The sequence below is a fragment of the Cynara cardunculus genome (assembly GCF_001531365.2).
Source record: "Cynara cardunculus var. scolymus isolate 2C chromosome LG 13, CcrdV1, whole genome shotgun sequence".
NCBI classification, from domain to species: Eukaryota; Viridiplantae; Streptophyta; class Magnoliopsida; order Asterales; family Asteraceae; genus Cynara; species Cynara cardunculus.
The window spans coordinates 37,828,082-37,848,927 of NC_037540.1; the positions used below are offsets into that span (position 1 = coordinate 37,828,082).

At 33.6% G+C, this 20,846-nt stretch overlaps 1 protein-coding gene and 1 non-coding gene across 3 annotated transcripts in view; both read right to left on the reverse strand.

Moving 5' to 3' along the window:
- Positions 1–1,581: 1,581 nt before the first annotated feature.
- The window catches only part of LOC112525624 (N-alpha-acetyltransferase 10-like), a 25,538-nt gene continuing 6,273 nt past the window's right edge, over positions 1,582–20,846 (reverse strand). The window contains exons 1-3 of one of the 2 annotated variants that reach the window (XM_025135825.1): positions 5,201–5,351; positions 3,662–3,959; positions 1,582–2,083 (exon numbers count right to left, since the gene is read on the reverse strand). In XM_025135825.1, coding sequence (XP_024991593.1) covers positions 1,854–2,083; positions 3,662–3,911 — 480 coding nt within the window. In that variant the 5' untranslated portion in view covers positions 3,912–3,959; positions 5,201–5,351 and the 3' untranslated portion in view covers positions 1,582–1,853. Of the gene's footprint in view, positions 2,084–3,661; positions 3,960–5,200; positions 5,352–20,846 lie in introns of those variants that run through there. The other variant, XM_025135826.1, reaches the window with a different exon arrangement.
- TRNAV-UAC lies at positions 9,626–9,698 on the reverse strand. Its single transcript has one exon. It is a non-coding gene; the product is annotated as a tRNA-Val (tRNA).

Sequence of the window (20,846 nt, forward strand, 5' to 3'; positions counted from 1 at the left end):
TATTTAGAGTAAACTACAAATTTGGTCTTTGTGGTTTATCAAAAATAACACTTTTCATCCTTGTAGTACTCTCCTTGATACATCCAACCTTTTTTCTACCGACCCCTCTTACTGCTTTTCATGTCGTAATTCTTAATAGTTTTATTATTCTTTTTGGATGATTTTGATATTTAATTCTAACGATTCTTTTGGAATGTTTGTTAATTTTGCCGACTTATGTGTTTTTCGTCATCATTAATCATGTTCTACTAACAATTTCAAAACAACTCGAGACCATTTAACCCAAACCTTATTCGGTTCACTGCTTTTTTTTATTAATCTGGATATCCAACTCACTATGTGAACCAACTAATCCCAGGTCGATCACCTGCTTTGCAGATAGCCCGGAGTCACCGCATTTGAACCTTCGTGACCACAAGGGAATTTTTATTCCTCATTGGATTTGAACATGGGATCTCCTGATACTTTTGACCTTTGGAGCCAAGCTCAAACTAATCAGACACCATCTTTGTGGTTTGGTTCACTTATTTTTACTAAATAAACAAATGAGTACTGATAAACACCTATAATATGAAGTGTGCAAATTCTAGATATGCATTTCTTTTTGGCAAATATTTCTAAATGACATAAAAAGAAAGTGTATAACAATATACTAGTTTTGTATCCGTGCAATGCGGCGGGAGCCATGAATTTTAACGATTTTGAAGTTCCACTGGTTTTATAAGATAAGATTTAATGATGATATATGTTACATTTGGTCTTTACATATTAATACAATTTGAATAAATAAGAGTTATGGTTCCAATTACAGACTATCGATGAAAAAAATTATATAACAGTTTAAAATCCAATATATTTAAAATCCAACATATTTAAATGATTCCACAAATGAAGAAAACTACAAATTTGACATATCATAAGTCATGAAAAGACCAAAAAAGATGGGTTTTAGAATGAAATTTCAACTGTTTACCATCTTTCTTGTCCAAAAACTCAGATTAAGGTTGAATTAATACATGTATATATATATTTCAAAAAAACTCAAGAACATATTAATTCAGAACATATTATACAGTGCAATTAATCAGCCTAACCCCAAAATATATAGTATATATATAAATAAATAACTATAAAAGTATAAATCGTAAATATTAAAAATATTTTTTCACAGTATATATAATAATATAATTAAGTCAAAAACTATTCAATATTGGACTCATTTCGAAGATATTAACGAGACGATTATAATAGTGTAACTTGTTAAAATAAAAATGTATTTTTTAAACATATGTTAATTGATATACAATTATGCATATTAATTTGATAAAGGTTTAAAATAAAACATTTAAAAGTAAAGGACGTAAAGTAAATTAATCAACTAATTATAGAGGTATAAAGTGTAAATTTAAAATTATAATTTAAAAAAAATGGGGTTGAGTGAATGTATATGAGAGGATGAATGTATGTGAAGAAAGGAGGGGGTGAAAAAGTGATATAAGAGTATATTGGTCATTTAGTATTTTAAGACTTTAAGACTTTTGTTAAATTTGCTTTATAAGATAACATAGATAGATAACATTGGTATAAGGTGAAGAGGGTGGTCATTTCATGTAATCTTGTACATAACACCCATGAAGGAATTTGTAACTACAAACTATAGATGAAGCTTAAATAACCAAATTAACAAACCAGACCAAAAAGGGATAAGATGTCCGCATACTATCTGCCTGTAGCCCAAGGGGTAGATAGACTGTTTCCATGAAGACCCCTGTGTAGATGAAGCTATATGAGGCCTTATAACCTACCCTTTGCAAGAATCCATATGGATCAACAATTTGGACTACTCCCATAAGCTAATCTTTATCAAAATCTATATACATCCTATATGCATCTCGATCTGAGGAATAATAACCCTTCACCAGAGTGTCGATTTGAAAGYCGAGTTTCTTGTATAGATGCATTGCTGAAGTTCTTAAAGGATCCACATGAAGCGACACACGATGTATGCTTTTAATCCTGCATTTCTCCATCGCTGCTTTCAACAACGCCTCTCCGTGTCCCTGTCTCCTATGGTTCTCCTTCACTAGTTTTTATGGGTAAAAACACGACAATAAAGAAAAATCAGAACTAGAAATGTTACAAGTTTCAAATAAAAAACATAAAGATTAAGAAAGTTGGATCTTAAAGATATATGTATATATATAGGGGTTAAATCAAATGAGAACCCAAAAAGGTTATAAATCCCGTGAGAACCGATTTAAAAATAAATTTTTACATGATTTTTTTTCAACAAATGCGATGATTTATGATATTGTTTCACATATATTTGTTTCATAATGTGATAGTTTCACATGTATTTGTTTCACCATATGAATATTTTTTTATCATATGTGCAATTTTCGGTTCATTAAGTGAATAAAAAAAAAGTTCTATATGCAAATTTTTTTCATAAGATGAACACAAACATATGTTAAATTATAGCTTTTAATCAAAAAAATAATGTAAAAAGATATTTTTATATCATTTCTCACAGGTTTGTAACTTTTTTGTGGTTCTCATATGATTATCGTCGTATATATATATATATATATATATATATATATATATGTGTGTGTGTGTGTGTGTGTGTGTGTGTGTGCACGCGCATGTGTGTGTATCTATATGGAGGGTTATTTTGCAAACCAAGTCATTTATACAAACCGTGAAAACCGTCGATTTCATTGTTATTTTAGTGAAAGCTTTTCATGAAATTGTCTCAAATAATTATGAACATTATCATCTTCATTTTATTAATTTTAGTAAACAAATTTCAACAAAATGAGAAATACATGAAACAATTTAATTTTGAAATAGAAACAAAAATATATGGAACATTTTCATCATATTAAACAATAAAATTAACAATGAAATCGACGATTTTCATGGTTTCTACAAATAGCTTGGTTTGCATTTTATCCCTCCCCTATATATAGGGTCGGGTTCCGGTGAGAAGGAGAGTTAAAGAGAGAAGAAAGGATCTCCACCCTTGGATGCACATTAGAACGAGATGCACCGGATCAATCCCGTATCAAGCGCAATTCATGGGTGGGTTTGAGATCAAAGGTGATCAAGGGTCCAGGTCCCTTCTTATGTTTCTCATTTTAACTGTTTTTCTCACATGATCATTCACCAATGTATGTATGTATGTATGTATGTATATAGGGGGTAGTTCATGTGAGAACTCAAAAAAGAGAGAACCGGAGAACCTACATTCATTGATGCATATACACTAATGAATTTTAATGAGTATATACACAATGAACCTTTACATTCATTGTGCATACATAGTAAAAATGTATTAATAAAAGTATATATGCAAGGCTCTCCGGTTCTCTAATTTTTTGTGGTTCTCACATGAACTTGATCTTATATATATAATTTGAAATTTTCATACTCCTTCATCTTTTTAAAAATCAAACCAACCCAGTGTATCCCATCCGGAGGTAGGGTCCGGTAGGTAAGATGTACGCAACCTTACCTCTGTCTCACCTCAATTTCCGCTAATATATGCTAACGCAAAATCACATGTTTATATTCGTATATGTACTAACAACAATCAAGACTAGATTCAGAAACATAACTCATGGCATTAAAAAGGAAAAAAGGAAATTGGTGAAGTTACCTGCGAGTTTCGTGATGATGGCACAAAGTGAAGAAGGACACGAATACATGACATAGCCAACAACTTCACCGTTAATTTCCATGTAGAACAAACCACTATTCTTCTTCTTGAGTTCATCATCAAAAGATCGAGCAAGTGATTCGTGTTTGGGAAAAATCTTCTTCTCTAACCTTACTATTTCATCAACTATTTTCTCCCAGCTGGTTGCCTTTCTATGGAGTTCGTTCAACAGGATCGAACCACCTGCCATGTGTTTGAGATTGTAGGGCTCTCCTGCAAGCTCGGTTACAAAACCCTACTGCAAATTCCAAAAAGATCAAAACTCAAAAACAGAACGGAACGGCTTATGATTTGATTTTTTGGTTTTGGTTTCTGCATAGGTATTTAAACACTGGAGTTTGGTTTACTCGATTTGTTTGGTTTTGAACATTTGATCAACTCAAATCAAATGTTGAGACAATGCAATATTACATGACATCCAAAAATAATTGTTGCAATTTCACGAGACACTGGGGAAAAACAGATATTGTGGTACACTGGTACTTTTGCTGCCTAATCCAAGAAGCCCACTCAAATGTAACGCAAAAACCCAACATATCCCACTCAAAACTACGCTCTCAAAAGGCAGACATTTCCTCTACTAGTGAGGGTAGTGTAGCGACTGAAGCACAAAGGAGATAACTTCTAGTTCAACTTGAAACCATGGCGGAGGTTGTTGGTAGCTCATAGCTTTAAGCTTATACGGAGCTCATATTCCATCACTTAAATTCCTAACGTCCTTGTCAGACCTTCCCATAATCCTCCTTTTTTTTTTATTAACCTGGATATCCAACCCGCTATGCGAGCCGAGTAATCCAGGGCAACCACCTGCTTTGCAGATAGCCTGAAGTCACCGCATTTGAACCTCCTTGTAGTCGGCGATATAGGATTTGCCTAAAGTGTTACAAACAACCACCTGCTTTGGCAGATAGCTTGAAGTCACCGCATTTGAACCTCCTTGTAGTCGGCGATATAGGATTTGCCTAAAGTGTTACAAACACCCCCTCAAGGACTCATCATGCCTGACGAGGTTTGCCCCACAATCCCGATGGTATAAGGATTGACTCTGATACCATTTGTAGCGCCCTAAGCACAAAGCAATTAACTTCTAGTTCAACTTAAAACCATGATGGAAGTTGTTGATAGCCTATAACTTTAAGCTTACAAGGAGCTCGTAAATCTACTTTTCTATCCATGTGGAACGGGTTGTTAGAGGGGTTGTTTCAGGGCTTTGAAACAAGCCCACTTAAAGATCAAATATCGGAATGCTATTCATATAATATGTTTTACATTTACCTTTAGGGTTGCAATATTTTGGGATCTTATAACCTAACTTAACCATGTCAAATATGAAATTGAAAAGCAGTAGGGCCTGAACTTGGAATCTGGAAGGTTTCAATCTGAATATGGAACAGATGGAGTAAGTAGTATATATAATCCACATAGATTGCTCAATTTGACGATAAATTGACATGCGAACAGAGAGAAGGGATTAAAAACCTGAGATGGTTGTGGTGTTCTGACGCAGAAGCGATTGAATGCAGAATCTCTGGAGTGGATTGCTTTGAAAGCTTCGGATCGATTGGATTTGATGATACTTTGGAGCTTTTGTCAGACTTTTGGAGATGAATCAGGAGTTGCTGTCGTCTCCAAAACCCTTCCAAGAAAAAATTTAAAATAAAAAGGAAAAAGAAAAAGAAAGTAAATTTGGGTTGTTTGTGCAGAGATGGTCAAATGACCAGGATATCGGGCCTTGGTATTTTGGTTGGGACCGGGACCTAGACCGGTTATGGAAAGACAAAATTGGGATTAGGACTGATTTGGAGCCTGTCTGAAATCGATTTTTGACCATCTTTAGCTGTTTGTACAAGCTCAAGCCCAGTAAGAAAAGAAATACCTTTTGTAAGCCGTAACCATCGTTTAAAAATGCGTGTCATGGCGTCCATGGTGCAATATAATGCGTGGCATGGCGTCCATGGTGCAATATAATGCATGGCATGGCGTCCATGATGTAATATAACACGTGTCTTTGCCGTTATAATAAGGCCTTCAACGATTCTCAAAGGCGTTTGATAGCTTAGAATAGTATGTGTTCACACAGTGGACACAATGTCCCCACATTGGCGGTGCAAGTGTACGTCAATGCTATAATCGCTACAAGTAATATAGTAGTAATAATTCCGAGATCGTATCCATATGGATTGGACTTCAAGGTTTCGAGTTCTAAATCGAGAATACACAGATTTCAATTCGAGAAGAAGAAAACATTTTTGAGCGAGCTTGGATGAATTTAACAATCAAGTAAAGACAATTAATTTAAAGAAAATAGTATGGGTGTAAGCATTATCTAAGACATTTGTAGTAACCTCATAGTCAGAAAAAAGTATCACAAAAACGTCTATAAAATTCCCGATATCTCAAAGGTGATTTTTTATAGACAGTTCCCACAAAGTCACACTTTTGCCAACTCAAGACTTGTCGATTTAACTAAGGGGCTGTTTATCAAACACTTAACCGGTAAGTGCTTAACGGTAAAATATAACACTATTAATTACTTACCGGGTAAGATTTTAGTCCATCAAAACGACATTGTATACAACAATTCACCCGGTAAGCGCTTACCGTGGTAAGAGTCGATCGCCCTCACTTACCAGGTAAGACTCATGGTCCTTGTCTCGCTCTTGCCGAGTAAGATTATTAGTTCTTACCATATTAATCCGGTGACGTAATGTGACTTGATAAGCGCTTACCCGAGTAAGTGTTTAGTAAACGGCCCCTAAGTTGACCTCTAGGAATTGTAGCTCTATCAAATTCTTTGTGACACTAATATCGACCGACATTTGAACCTTAGTTAAAATCATGCAAAAACCCATATCTCTACGTGGTCATAAAAGACTTTCTCAAATCTTATTGCATCACTTGAGCCGTATTTCTGTATCCGCCCATCTCTAGGTCAAAAATCTAATATTAACACTTACAAATGATCACTTTGTCTGTGTTGAGTTAAAGTCCCGACTCAAGTGACTAAGTCTAAGTAAAGACAATTAATTTAACTCCAGATTTTTTATTCTTGTTTGGAGAAAAAGGAGATGTCTCCTAAAATTCCAATGGAAAAAAGCTTTAAAATGCTTTTTAGATAACAAAGTTATTCTCCTTCTATTTCCATGTAAAAGTCAGGTTTACTTTCTCTTCAGATGTTTTATGCATCCCTTTTTTGTCTAGTATGAATTTTGCCCAGTGTGGTGACATTGTGGGCATAGTCTCACAGTTCACCGAAAAATCATGCGCATAACCATAAAATACAAACTTTTATTCTCAACCAGGGACGTTCCAATATTTTTGGAGGCTTGGCTACATCCAAAACTTTTGATTACATTGCATAAATGAGATAACAAAGAATATATACTAAGAACAAGAATAGGCTAAACCAAAAACGATTAACAGTATGAAACTAAACCTAAATCATTAATAATTTGAACCTAAAACCAAACAATTAATGATTTGAACCTAAATAATTTCGGCTATAATTTTACACATGTCGATAAAATGACTCTAACCATATGTAAATTTGGGCCCCAAAATTTCGAGGGCCATGTTCAAAATCTCACATTTAACATGCTAAGAAACGACCATGCTCTCAACAACTCAATAAAAATAAATAAATAAATGAAGAAGCATAAACATATAAAACGAGAAAGCAAACTAAAATGGAATAAAAACACACACAAGTATGTGTAAGTAACACTCAAAATGAGAGTTATCAGCATGACTCAAATTATATAAAATTATTTGAATTTCATGAAATGATTTGGAATCTTTGATGTGTTTGGTTTGTAAGATTTGGAATGAAATTGAATTTATTTCATTCTATAAATAATTTATAACAACAAATTATATAAAATTATAAAAAAATAATTAAATTACATTTGTATTAACTGATTATTACAAATAAAGTGTTTTTAATATAATTTAAAACATTATTACAAATAAATCTTATGAAATCCTGTGAGACGCAAACTAGTCCTACGAGATTTCTAAATCTCATGTTTATGGGATTCAATGAAATCTAAGGATGTTAAGTTTAAGCATTCTTTCAAACCAAACACAAGATTTCCTTTCAAAAAAAAAAAAACAAAAAAACCAAACATAGGATTGAAATGAAATTCGATTTCAAATCTTATCGAACTTCACAAACCAAATGAGATCATTGTGTTTTTAGAAGGAATATGATTTGTCGAATAAATTGAAATCTGAGAACTTAGAATGGAACTGAATCTGGTTCGATCAGATATATTTGTGTACGAATAAGTTTGTCTTTTAACAAAATCTAGAGGGAATGAAATCGAATTAGATCATGTTTGTGTTTCATACCAAATTCGTTTTTTTGGACAACCGTACCACAAATTCATAGTCTCCCTTGCAAGTTGTGCTTCAAATTGTGATACCTATCCATTTCTGATTCTTTATATAACATATTAGCGGCTGAAAAAAGACGTATATGTCAAACCAACACTCCATTACTAGTTCTGATAACACGATGACTCGCAAAACAATATTGTAAATAAACATATATCTTATTGACAATGTATAATGTTCATGTAGCACTTTGTTCCTATAACACACGTTTATACCTCGGTTTCGAAAATAAACACGAGATTCACCAGATACAACCTATTTCAACACCCTGTAAATATTTAGGGCTCGTTATCAATAATCAGTGGCATGGAAGTTCTTGACTATATTTGACTAGTCCTAGCACGCTTGGTCATTGAGTCTCCCTATCGATTACGTCGTCAAAATACTTGGGGGCCGTTTACCAAACGCTTACTTGGGTAAGCACTCACGAAGTCACATTATCTCACCGGATGAATATGGCAAGGACCAAGAATCTTACCCGGTAAGAGCGAGACAAGAACCAATAGTCTTACCCGGTAAGTGAGGGCGACGAATCTTACCACGGTAAACACTTACCGGGTAAATTGTTGCATTCAATGTCGTTTTGGTGGACTAAAAACTTACCCAGTAAGTAAATAATAATGTTAAATTTTATTGGTAAGCATTTACCGGGTAAATATTTGGTAAACGGCCCCTTAGTTGATCTCTTTCACATTATGAATTCTGTTGTCATTTCACTTTATGGAAATATCTTTCAAAAATAATTTACATTGATGATTTCTGTATAAAAATCTCCTCAAATATTTCAATGATTTCATTACAATGTCTACAATTTTATGTCATTTTGGACTGGAATGAATAACGTCAACTGCAAAGTTGTTTACTTGTTTTATTTTTTTATTTTATAGTTCAATAGTTAATTTAAAACTTTTATATAATTGATAGCTATATGATAAAGGGGCAAATCATCGAAGCTATTTTTCGATCGTTTTTGGTATGGTTATACATTGGTTCAGTTGAACGGTTTGAAGTCATTTGAATAACCCAACCCAACTATTTCAGTTGGGAAAGTCATAACCCATTTAATCCTCTTTAATTTATAACCTAACCCATTACATGTCGGTTTGTGTTGGTGCGGTCTGGGGTTGGACGGTTTAAATGTGTTTAAAAACTTGATATATTATAATGCAAAGCCAAAAAAAAAAAAAAAAAAGTAATGGTTGATACTTGACCACTCACAAATATTACAATTACCCAAGTTCAGACTTAATCATTTAAGAACTCCATATATTATGATAAACCGTGAGAACCTTTATTTTAAGGTATTGTTTCACATGATTTTTTTGCATCTAAAACTATCGTTTAATGTATTGGTGAACATATATTTGTTTTACAAAGTGTTTGCTTCATATGAGATAAACATGGTGTGTGAGTTTATTTGTTCTATTTGTTGTGTATAAATTTTATAAACTTAAAAAAAACAATTATTAAAAAATGGAAGAAAAATAATATTTTTGCGAAAAAATGAAATGTTGCTGCCCAGGATCGAACTGGAGACCTTTAGTGTGTAAGACTAACGTGATAACCACTACACCACAGCAACTTAGTGTTCAAATGTTTCATCTACAGTTATAAATAAATATCTTGGTTTTTATTGAATTTGGAATGGAGAGTTTAAAGGGCCGTTTACTAAATACTTATCTAATAAGTATTTATAAATAAAATTTAACAATATTATTTATTTACTGGGTAAGATTTTAGTCCATAAAAACGACATCACATACAACAATTTATCCGGTAAGTGTTTACCATAATAAGAGTCGTCGCTCTCACTTACCAGGTAAGACTCTTGGTTTTTGTCTCGCTCTTTTCGGGTAAGATTCTTGGTACTTACCATATTCATCCGGTGAGGTGACGTAACTTGGTAAACGCTTACCCAAGTAAACATTTGGTAAATGACCCCTAAATTATTGCACGTCAACCTGGTATTTTGTAGTCTTGTGTTGAATGAAATTAATCTGATTTTATAAAATATTTTTGTTTCAATAATCATATAACATATTTTTGTTTTTTTCGAATGAGTATTTGTAACGCCCCAAACACCACATTTACATAGAATACATATTTCATTACATAGAAACATTGATTACATCAAACGGTCCCACTAGTACAAGAATTACTATATGTACAAAATTGACATATAAAAATTTTCAAAACAAATCATGTACTACTACATGTAATATAACATGCATCTTCAAAAGCAGGCAAAAGACTAGGAAAAATAATCACATTTTCCCTTTTTCATCCCCGGACCCAGCTATTTCTGCATTGCATAATTTAAAACAGAAAATGAGGGTTAGACCATACGGGTCTAGTGAGGTTCCCTTCTATGAAATGCAGGGTGAAGATCACCAAAACATTTATTTCATATCATTCATCGCACGAAGCAAAACTGAAAACATACTGCTTTGGTCCATCGGGCCTCTGGTAACACTTAAAAAATATTTTGATACAGGACCAGAGCCCCTCTGGTCTCTCTTCCAGAGCTTCTGCTCTTTACAACCAGAGCCGTTGGTTTCACTAACCAGACTTGGAATATAATTTGATATTCAGGACCAGAGCCCCACTGGTCTCTCTACTAGAGCTTCTGCTCTTCATGACAGAGCCTCTGGTTCTAAACCATGCTTAGAAAATATTTCGAAACAGGACCAGAGCCTCTGACCTCTCTTCCAGAGCCTCTGCTCTTCATGACAGAGCCTCTGGTTGTACTACCAACATTTCTGACTCATATAAATGATCTTTAGAAAACCTTCAACCAATAAGATAGCATTTTTCATAAAACGAGCAATTTATAAAAGTTCTTTTTCGACCAGAGCCTCTAGTGGTACTACCAGAGCCTCTGGTTCAAAAGACATAACCARCCAGAGCCCCTCTGGTTCAACGTGTAAGTCAACCAGAGCTCCTCTGATCTGTTTTTCATAAAAAGATTCTAAGTATAAAATTATTTTCTTAAAACTTCAAAAGCATGATTTTGACATAGAAACTCTTATCAAAAAAATACAAAACCTTTAATCCAAATAAAACCCTTAGTAAAAACTCGCTCATCCTTTAAATCAACAACCAGAATCATCTGGTCCAACGATGAAGACCAACCAGAGCCCCTCTGGTTCCTTACAAGGAACAACCAGAGCCCCTCTGATTCCTCATGAAAATAACCATTCTGTTTCAAAACACTTTTAACCAATACCAATGGCCATAAGCCAAGTTTTHYCCTTCTCAATAACATCAATACCATTATTTCTAATAAGAACAATATAATTGAGTTCTCAAATCACAGAGAAGTAAGGACTCAAATCTATTGTAGTCTTAAAAGACATAATAGCAAGAGCTACAATATTTACATACAATTGCCACCCTTATATCCAAAGGTACACCTCTCCTTGATATGCCACCCTTATCCCAAAAGACACCTYTCCTTGAYATGCCACCCTTATCCCAAAAGACACCTCTCCTTGATATGCCACCCTTGTTTCTTCCTCAAAATCTATGAACTAGTTCGGATGAAGGACCATAGTCACAACCATCTTATCGAATCCTCATTCATAGTTTTATCCATAAAAATCTTTTCAAACCCAAGAACAACCTTGTCTTTCAAAGATTTCCAAAACATCAAGGTTTCAATCCTCAAAACAGAATCATAAACCAAGCTGTTTAAAACATTAATCTGCATCCTTTTTACCCAAAAACAGATTCGAAACAGTAGCAGCTTATCTGCCGTTTATAACTGTATAACATCTTCGAAAYCCAGATTCAACAATTAAGTCACAAGTACATAAAGGAATTAGTTTCAAAACTACTCACAGTTTATACTCAACGGTAGTTTAAAACTTACCTTAACAAATCACAGGTTCTGAAGATAAAAAGCACACAGCAACTCACAATCTCTTCAAACAACTTTGAACAACAGATTCTTCAAGAACACCTTTAACTCGCACACACATGTTCTTTTTTAAAAGAGTGACAGTGATAAGGATAACATTATCAAACTCTTCTTTTAAATATCCTCACTTAGGCGGTGGAAGATTTTAATAATCAAACTTCAAAGATGGTGACAGCTTCTATCCAATAGAAATACTTTGGGCGGTGGATTTTGCTTTATAAAATTCATGGTTTTTTAATCATGAAGATATAAGCTTTTAAATAATAAAATAATGTCCACTCAAATAATTTATCACAATTATACACCACCTTATGCATGTTTCACACCACATGCATACACGTATAAATCATATATGTCATGACACCTTTTCACATATATGCATGCACAATATCATGTTTACATAATAAACATGTATAAATTACCTCAACTCAGGTTGTCTCAAACCTGGTTATAACAGTATTTATAGAAATAAACTAACGGGTTATGTTTTTTTTTTAAAATCTTTGTAGGGACTTTAATTGATAATTTGTGCAAAACACAGGGACTAAAATTGGTTTTTATTATGATACAACGGAACTCAAAATCAAGAACCCCTTTGATCGGCGTGACGGCGGACTGGTTGTTGTAGTCATAATGGTTTATAAAAACATTGAATTTGATCTCTCTCTCCCTTCCTCTCTCTCTCTCTCTCTCTCTCTCTAACAACCATTAAAAAAATCCTTTGAATGATGAGGTTTGTCTTTTTCGACTTTTTGTCATTTACCCAATCAAAAGCCACAGAGACCAAATCATAAAATCGATTTTGATTGATTAAGAAACAAAAGAATGGATAAAAGAACGAAAATGTCTTTTATTTAACAGCCGTTAGAGAGAGTGACTAAATTTGAACATTTTACAAACCACAATTATCATCTTGTAATTTGTTTTAATTAACCTGGATATTCAACCCGCTATGCGAGCCGACTAATCCCAGAACGACCACCTGCTTTGCAGATAGCGAGAGTCACCGCATTTGAACCTCCGTGGCCACAAGGGAATTTTTATTCCTCCTTGGATTTAAACCTGGAATCTTCTGGCACTTTTGACCTTTGGAGTCAAGCTCAAACCAACCAGGCACCGCCCTTGTGGTTATCATCTTGTAATTTTAAAACTACAGAAATAAAAAATATTACTTCCAACAAACCACAAAATCAAATTTATAATAGTTTATTTTAAGATATATTTTTAATATAAAAAAAGGAATTAAATATTGGTGATACAAGATCCGTTTTGATTTAAGGCATGTCTACGGGTGATTTTATATGTGGGAATTCCATATAAAATTGTTACTCTGCTCGTCTATTCGGATGTAATTTATTTGGTTCGATTTGTTCAGTTTCAATATTTTTCAAACTATTCAAATCAAATAGGGTTGGGTTTTAACGGTTTTGGGTTATTTGATTTTGGATTATTCCGTTTGGTTACCGATTAAACCAAATAAATGTTTTATTTTTAATATACATATATTTTAATAAGCTTCGGACAGAACTCAAAAGTTAAAACTTCAAATAGTTTTAGGAAAATTCATGTGTTTTACTTTAAAATAAAAGTTAAATTCGATTGATTGAATATATTTTATATTTTGCATATTCGGTTTCATGAAACTAAAAAATTATTTGAAAGCGAATAGAGAAAACTGAATTAGAACATACAGGAAAAAGGATTAATCCGAACTTAACTATTTTTTAAATTTAATAATAATTTTTAAAATATAAAATATAAAAATAATAATATAAATTACTTATTCAATTTAACCTAAACCGAAAAACACAACTGTAACCAAATCAAATAAAAAGAAAACCGAATATCCCGAATCGTTTAACCCGAACTTCATTTGATTCTAGTGGTTTATTCGGTTTTGGTTTTTTCTGACAACCCTAGAATGTTGTGTCATAGTCCCGATAATGGGTATCAGTCACAATAAGAAGCTACTTTAACGATGTGTTTTTTGATCCGAAGAGAAAGAAAATAAAGGTAATGGAAGGGAAAAAAAAAGAAATGAAATAATTTTTTTTGTTCTAACAGATTCTCCAAAACATTATTCAAAATGGAGAAAACAGTAAATAATTAGAACTGTCAAAGGAAAAGCCAAATAGAATAACAATAAATAGAGAAAATGAATCTATAATTCTCATTAATCAAAAATCTCTTTATATAGGGATGAATTACAAGTAAATAACTACGAGATATTCCAGTACTAATCTAACTCTGATATATCTATCTCTATCTATATCGTCATATCATTTAAACGGTGTCACACTTATCCTACAACATTCTCCCTTGTGCCGAGTCAAAGTAGTGATGGTGCACAACTGTTGTCTCGTTAAAACCTTACGCCAAAATAAAACCCCAGTGGAAAAAATAAAAATAGGATGCAGGTTATAGTACAATGCACCAACTTCTTTGCAATACATAAACTTTTCTTTTAGTCGAATATTCTCTCAGATTCGTACATTAATCATGAGAGTTAGGAAAACATGATGTTATATAAATTGTTGTCTCACTAAAACATTACACCAAGGAACAAAACTCAATGGGAAAAATAAAACTTGGGTGAAGGAAAGAGCACAATATATCAATATTACATATATAGTAGACTCCCTTTTTTGTCTAATATTCCCCCTTATTCGTGCATTAATCAATAGAGTTTGGAAAGTTTATACATTCTGATACTTTCTACATGTTTCCCTTATTTGGTTTTAGGTAATGATTTGGTAAGCAAATATGTTACATTCTCCACACGTCTTATTTGGTTTACTTGAATCTTGAGTAAAGTTTGTTATTGTTGATTGTATAAAAACTTAAGCAAAATATATTTTGTGTTATCACCCTTGACGTAGTTTACTTTCAATTCTTTGATGCATCATTTCCATAAAAGCACTAAAGCAGTCAAGGTATTGGATGAACTTAAACAGTAGCTAGTCTAATATTTGTAATGATAGTCCTTAACCATGTACACTATTGAGCACTCTCATGTAGAGTAATATTCTTGGAATAGTTCGAAGAGGTAGATACAAGGGTTTGCTTAGTTTATTTCCAAGCAATTGGCATATGTTCCTTACGGTAATTCCTTGTCCAGTTTGGGAACAATTTTTGTATGAGTCAAATAGATATCTCACATCAACAGATACATACCAAGACATTCTCTGGTGTTTTTCTATAAGGGCTAGTACTTTTGTCTTTCACTATCTAAGTAGGTATTGAAGTTCCATTATCAATCTCATTTTACTCTCTGTAGGGGAAGTATAATCTCATGTCAATGGTTCCAAAAGATTAATTTGATATCATTCCAACGACGTAGTGTTGGCGCTGAGCTAAATCTAGCAAACAAGTTCATTGAGAGATGCAATATATAGTCAAGTGGATTATGCTAAGTACAATAATGCGCCTATTGTACTTAGATAGGGAATTACAACTCCAACACCTCTTCATCATCATCCTTTAGACGAAATAGATCTTCCTTCTATACAATACTTTGACCGATCATATCCAACTTTTATATAATCTCTTTAAGGACCCATTTTGGTACGTTGTGGGGGCGCAATTAGCACATATACTACACAACCAAACATACGTAAATGTAAAATATCATACTTATATCCAGTTACCAACTAGTATGCATGAGATTGGTTGACTAGTAGTGGGACTGAAAAATGAACAAATAAGGTTACATGTAATATTTGCATAACCTTAGGGAGAAGTGGGTTAATTGGTGAGCATAACCAATGCCCTTTCTACCATCTGTATCCTTTTGATGGTAGCTTCTGTAAGACCATTTTGTGTATACACATCGGGTACAGGATGCTCTACATCGATCCTAATAGATATGCAATGCTCATCAAATGCTTGCGATGTAAATTCTCCAGGATTATCAAGTCGTACAGACTTGATAGGATAATCAGTATGGTGGGCCCTCAAGCTTATAATTTATGTTAGGAGTTTTGCAAATGCAGCATTTTATGTGGACAATAATGTGATATGCGTCCATAGTGTCGATGTGTCAACCAGAACCATAAAATACTTGAATGACCCACATTCTGGATGCATAGATCCACAAATATCACCTTGTATTCATTGCAAGAATGAAATGTTCTTAGTTTTAGGATGGTCTCATTCCTGTCTTGGATAAGGATCAGGGTTTACAAAAGTTTTAGGTATTCGATAGGTCATAATATGATGGTGATGGTCCTTCTTGTGCTACGGAAATCAACATTGCAATTGCCTCACTTTGCATTTCACTCAAAAGAGAATGTGTCTATGTGTATTTTGCAATGTGCGGATTATTATATCATGACCATTGTGTCCCACATGGTCATATTGAGACATATATGTCATTGTCCTAAAGTTCTTTATTGGTGACAAAATATGATTCAATTACCCAAATAATCCACTATGTTGACCCATTAATTTCTCTAATATATGTTCCTTTCATATCATTAGAGTTAATGTGCATATACTCATTTCCATTCTCATAATATCAATTTCAATTGATACGAATATCTTAACAAGGTTCCTATTAATATAGTTTTTTAGTGACCATTAATCTTGTACTAACAAGAAAGAGACAATCCATCGTTTTGAATATTTGGCTGAAAGAGTTATAGATATTTAATTCAATGAATGATGGTTTATTTCTTAGAATTGTGTGGTAGGTGCCACAAAAAAACTCAAGTTCTCCTTGGTACATTCCTACACGGAATGGAGAATAATGAGTTTTATATTTGTTTTGATGTATTTCTTTACATCTATAATGGTTGTACATGTTTATATATGCAAATAAAAGTGTTTGATACTTACCATAATTTCAAGTAAATCAGACTAAATCAATCTTAAAAAAGATAGTCTAATTCATCAAGATCTAATAAAAAGTTGAAAAAAAAATAATACAAGGGGCGGTTTAAATAACTAAAATTCAATGGTGTCATATCAATATTGTTGGGTGTTAGATTGCGAAAATAACGGGATAAAACGCAGCGGAAAAACAGAACCCGGTTACAAAAACGTTTTGAATTTTTTTTTCTAAATAAAACCCAAATCTGGATCCATTGACAATTAAAACGAATCTACACAAACCATAGGGTGTTTAAAATATTTACCTTGTGGTTGAAATTGAAACTTTGATGTAGCACTAAGAAACCAAATCAGGTTTCCTCTATCGGTTGTCTACACACGAACACGCTTGGAACTCCCACCGGGTGCTAGCCCAAAGAATCTTAATTCTATAATTGTATCGTAAGGGTTTTGAAGCTACAACTAGTTATCAGAACTCAATCCTCTACTTTGGTTTAGCCCCTAAGCCTTATTTATATGGTCAATCTTAAGGCTTAATCATTATCTAAAATGATTATTTATTTATCTAATAATATCTTATATAATTATCTAAAAACATTTAAGATAATTACATACATATTTGTAGATTAAACCCTGTAATTATAATAATCACAAAATGATATACATGTTTAGATTCTTTCTTTAGTGGAAGCATACGTGTTCTTTGTGTGCGACCCTTTAGGTTTACATGACTCGTTGGCAGTGTATCTGGGTGACACGTGTCGTGGGTATAACATACAACTTACAAATATCAATGTCGTTTTTAACTTGTTTCCTTTCTGTAAGGATCGATAATCAATGTCTTTTTTCATTGACTATCCAATATCAACTAGACAGTAGTTGATCTTTGCTCCAAGTATTGAAAAATCCTTCTCAACTATAGCCATGACTTTGACCCTTTCCATGGTCTCGTCCACATGGTACATAGATATCACGTGTAAAAATTGTCTTCAACTCACTATCCTTTGGAGTTGTTTTCACCTCTAACACTATCATTATTGACCGTGGGAGTTTTTTTAGTCTCAACATGTCTAGCATTGTTATTCGAATGAACCTTGTTATATATTTCAATCATTTGTAGTAGATTGATGAGTTTGGCTAAAAGTTATATTCGAGCTTATATTGGTTCATCAATATTTACTGACTTATAAAAGGTGAAAATAATGTTATACATCATGCCATCTTTTGTGAGTTCCTTGTCACAGAGATTGCAGCGCTTTTTGAGACAACATTTCTTGTTGAAAATCAGTTACTTTCTTGTAGTTAAGTAAGTGGGTTTCATTCCACTATATGATTAGTTTGGAAAATACATGTTCATGAATATTATTAATTCTCCCTTTCAGAACGTCCCACAATCTTGGAGGATTCTAATTAATGATATTACCTATGAAGGTCGTGACTGATGTGCAATTTCAAAAATATCAAGAAATTTACTTGTAGCTTAACAATTGATTTTTATCGACAATAGACTTTGGTAGGTTTTAGGTATGTTATTGTACATTTCCGACAAAATTATTCTTTTTATTGGATATTGATTTATGGTACTCAAGTTCTTTTGAGTTTAGGATATCAAATCCCGGATGAATTATTTAAACCATTTACATAAATAAGAGATAATATATGAATGTTTTTTGTTCATCAAAAGATAAATTATGATGCACGTGAAATTTCATTATCATAACAACATTAGATTTTTGCATGTTTACATTTTGTTGATAACACTTTATCCATATATAAAATTTCGAAAATAAGTCGCTCAATCTATTGGATTTTCAGATAATAGGGGAATCACATGGATTTCTTAAGTCCCTAAAAACCTTAGGATTATTTACACCCTTTTGACAAAATCGATTTGGCATATCTTAACCAAACCCTACGCATGTGCTCAACGCACACTTGTATGGTCTGAAGAGGCTTACTTTTTTTGATATCTAGCGATTTATTTAATTAGAAGATAACAGTAAAAGCTATAAACCTTTGGCATGAGGCCAAAAATAATACGATTTTGGCATATGAAGCCAACTTCAATGTTTTAATACCTTAATGGTATTTTAAGAGATTATGTCACGAAACAATATAAATGTTGATTTTGACATAAATTCAAATTTAAACTTTTAACATCTTAATAGTATTTTTGAAGATTTTGATAAATAAGTCAATCGAATTGGATAATAAATCAAATAAAACAGTCACCTCTTACGCCAACCACCAATCCATAGATTCATGATCTAAGCCACGGTTAGTAATGATAAACTAACTTATTTTTTGACTTTATTGGAAAAAATATATTTTGGTAAGCTAGCTTTTTGAAAAGCCAGAACGTTTCAGTAAACTTTTGGGGACTTTTTTTACTTTCTTTCCAATTATGCCCCTTATAATGAACAAAAACCCTAACCATTAATGTTTATGCCCTCTAGCGTGTACCTCAGTCGGCAAAGAATGGAAAGACTTTGTTCAAATAAAAGACAGGTCCCGGGTTCAACTCCCCCCCCCCCCCCCCCCCCCCCCCGGGCTAGCCTCAGCTGCTGAGTGAGCCAAAAAACACCCCTCACATTGATGTCCTTAGAGGTGTGTTCTGTGGGGAGCCAATCAACTTTTGCTCAAAATTGTAATGCTATGGAAGATATGGTTCCWATCAAAAAGGGGGAAAAGTAATATTAAGATGTAAAAGTGATAACTAAAATGAGGGCATTRTATAGTGAGTGAATGATAAAAGGAGAGATCAATGTGCCAGTCCAACAATAAGAGCATCCAAGGACAAYCCCAATAACACATAGTTGTAGGAAATTGTCAATAGATAAATRAGTTGCACTGAAAACAACAGAACTTACCACAACTGCTTTCTGCCATTCCATTTTTGAAGCAAGAGATGTCAATAGGAACCCTCTGTAAACAGTTTCCTCCAGAAGCGGTGTCACGAAGCAGTAAACAAGGGTGGATCCGATGACCGAGAGGGGCCCACCCGAAAGAATTTCTTTCAAAATAGGGTTGTTAACGTCCTGCATCACAACAACAAAAATGTCATTGTCTTGAGATGGTAAGAATAGGGAGGTTTCAAATAGTCGTTATCTTCATAACAGTCGGTGCTTTCACGGAAAAGATCGTTCTACTCTTTGGGGTAGAGGTCCGGTCAGGTCTACATACATCCCACCTCCTCACCTCAGGGTGGGATAAACTCTGGGTAGTTTCTTTTTGTTTATCATCTTCAAACAACATTGTTAACAAGGGGGTCCTTTGGATAAATTACCTTAAATGAGTTTTCAATTGGGAGCATGACTTCTAATAGTTTTTGCTTAATGACCTTCATCTAACGTGCCCTTGGACCTTGGTCCAAAATAGCTTACCCCTAGTTCAAAACAGTCTACTCCCATAAAAGCTTAGAAATACACTGGACGGTTAAATTCTTAAATTAAGTTTTCGAGAAGATGATTCAGCTAAATACTCCATTAGCAAGGATGCTGGAATGAAACTCCAAGGCCCACCAGGACCATGCTGTATGTGAAAGATCATGAACTGGGTACAACCCAAAGACCAACCCCTAAACTGTTTTGAGACTCTATCTTGATCCACCTCCAACAAACTATAGATAACAGCCATAAAAAAGAAGTTATCCAACCAAAGGGTCATTGGCCCAGGGGTACCCGGGGTACCCATAGAGCCCAACCTCCCGAGACATCAAGGGTTCAAACGTCATCAATAGTGAGGCGAATGCATGAGTATCTACAGCATATAAATATTATACACTTCAAAAAAAAAAGTTATCCTAGTGACTCTTTTAATTGAGGTGGATTAACGAAGTAAAACCCTCTAGTATGCATTGTTCTGTAGGTGCTAGGTAGGTAAGAACGAGAATCAGAAACACCACTACTGTAAACTTCGACTTCCCGATACTAAAGACTCTTTCATCCACCTACAAAAATTTCTTGTCCTATGTTTGGCGCG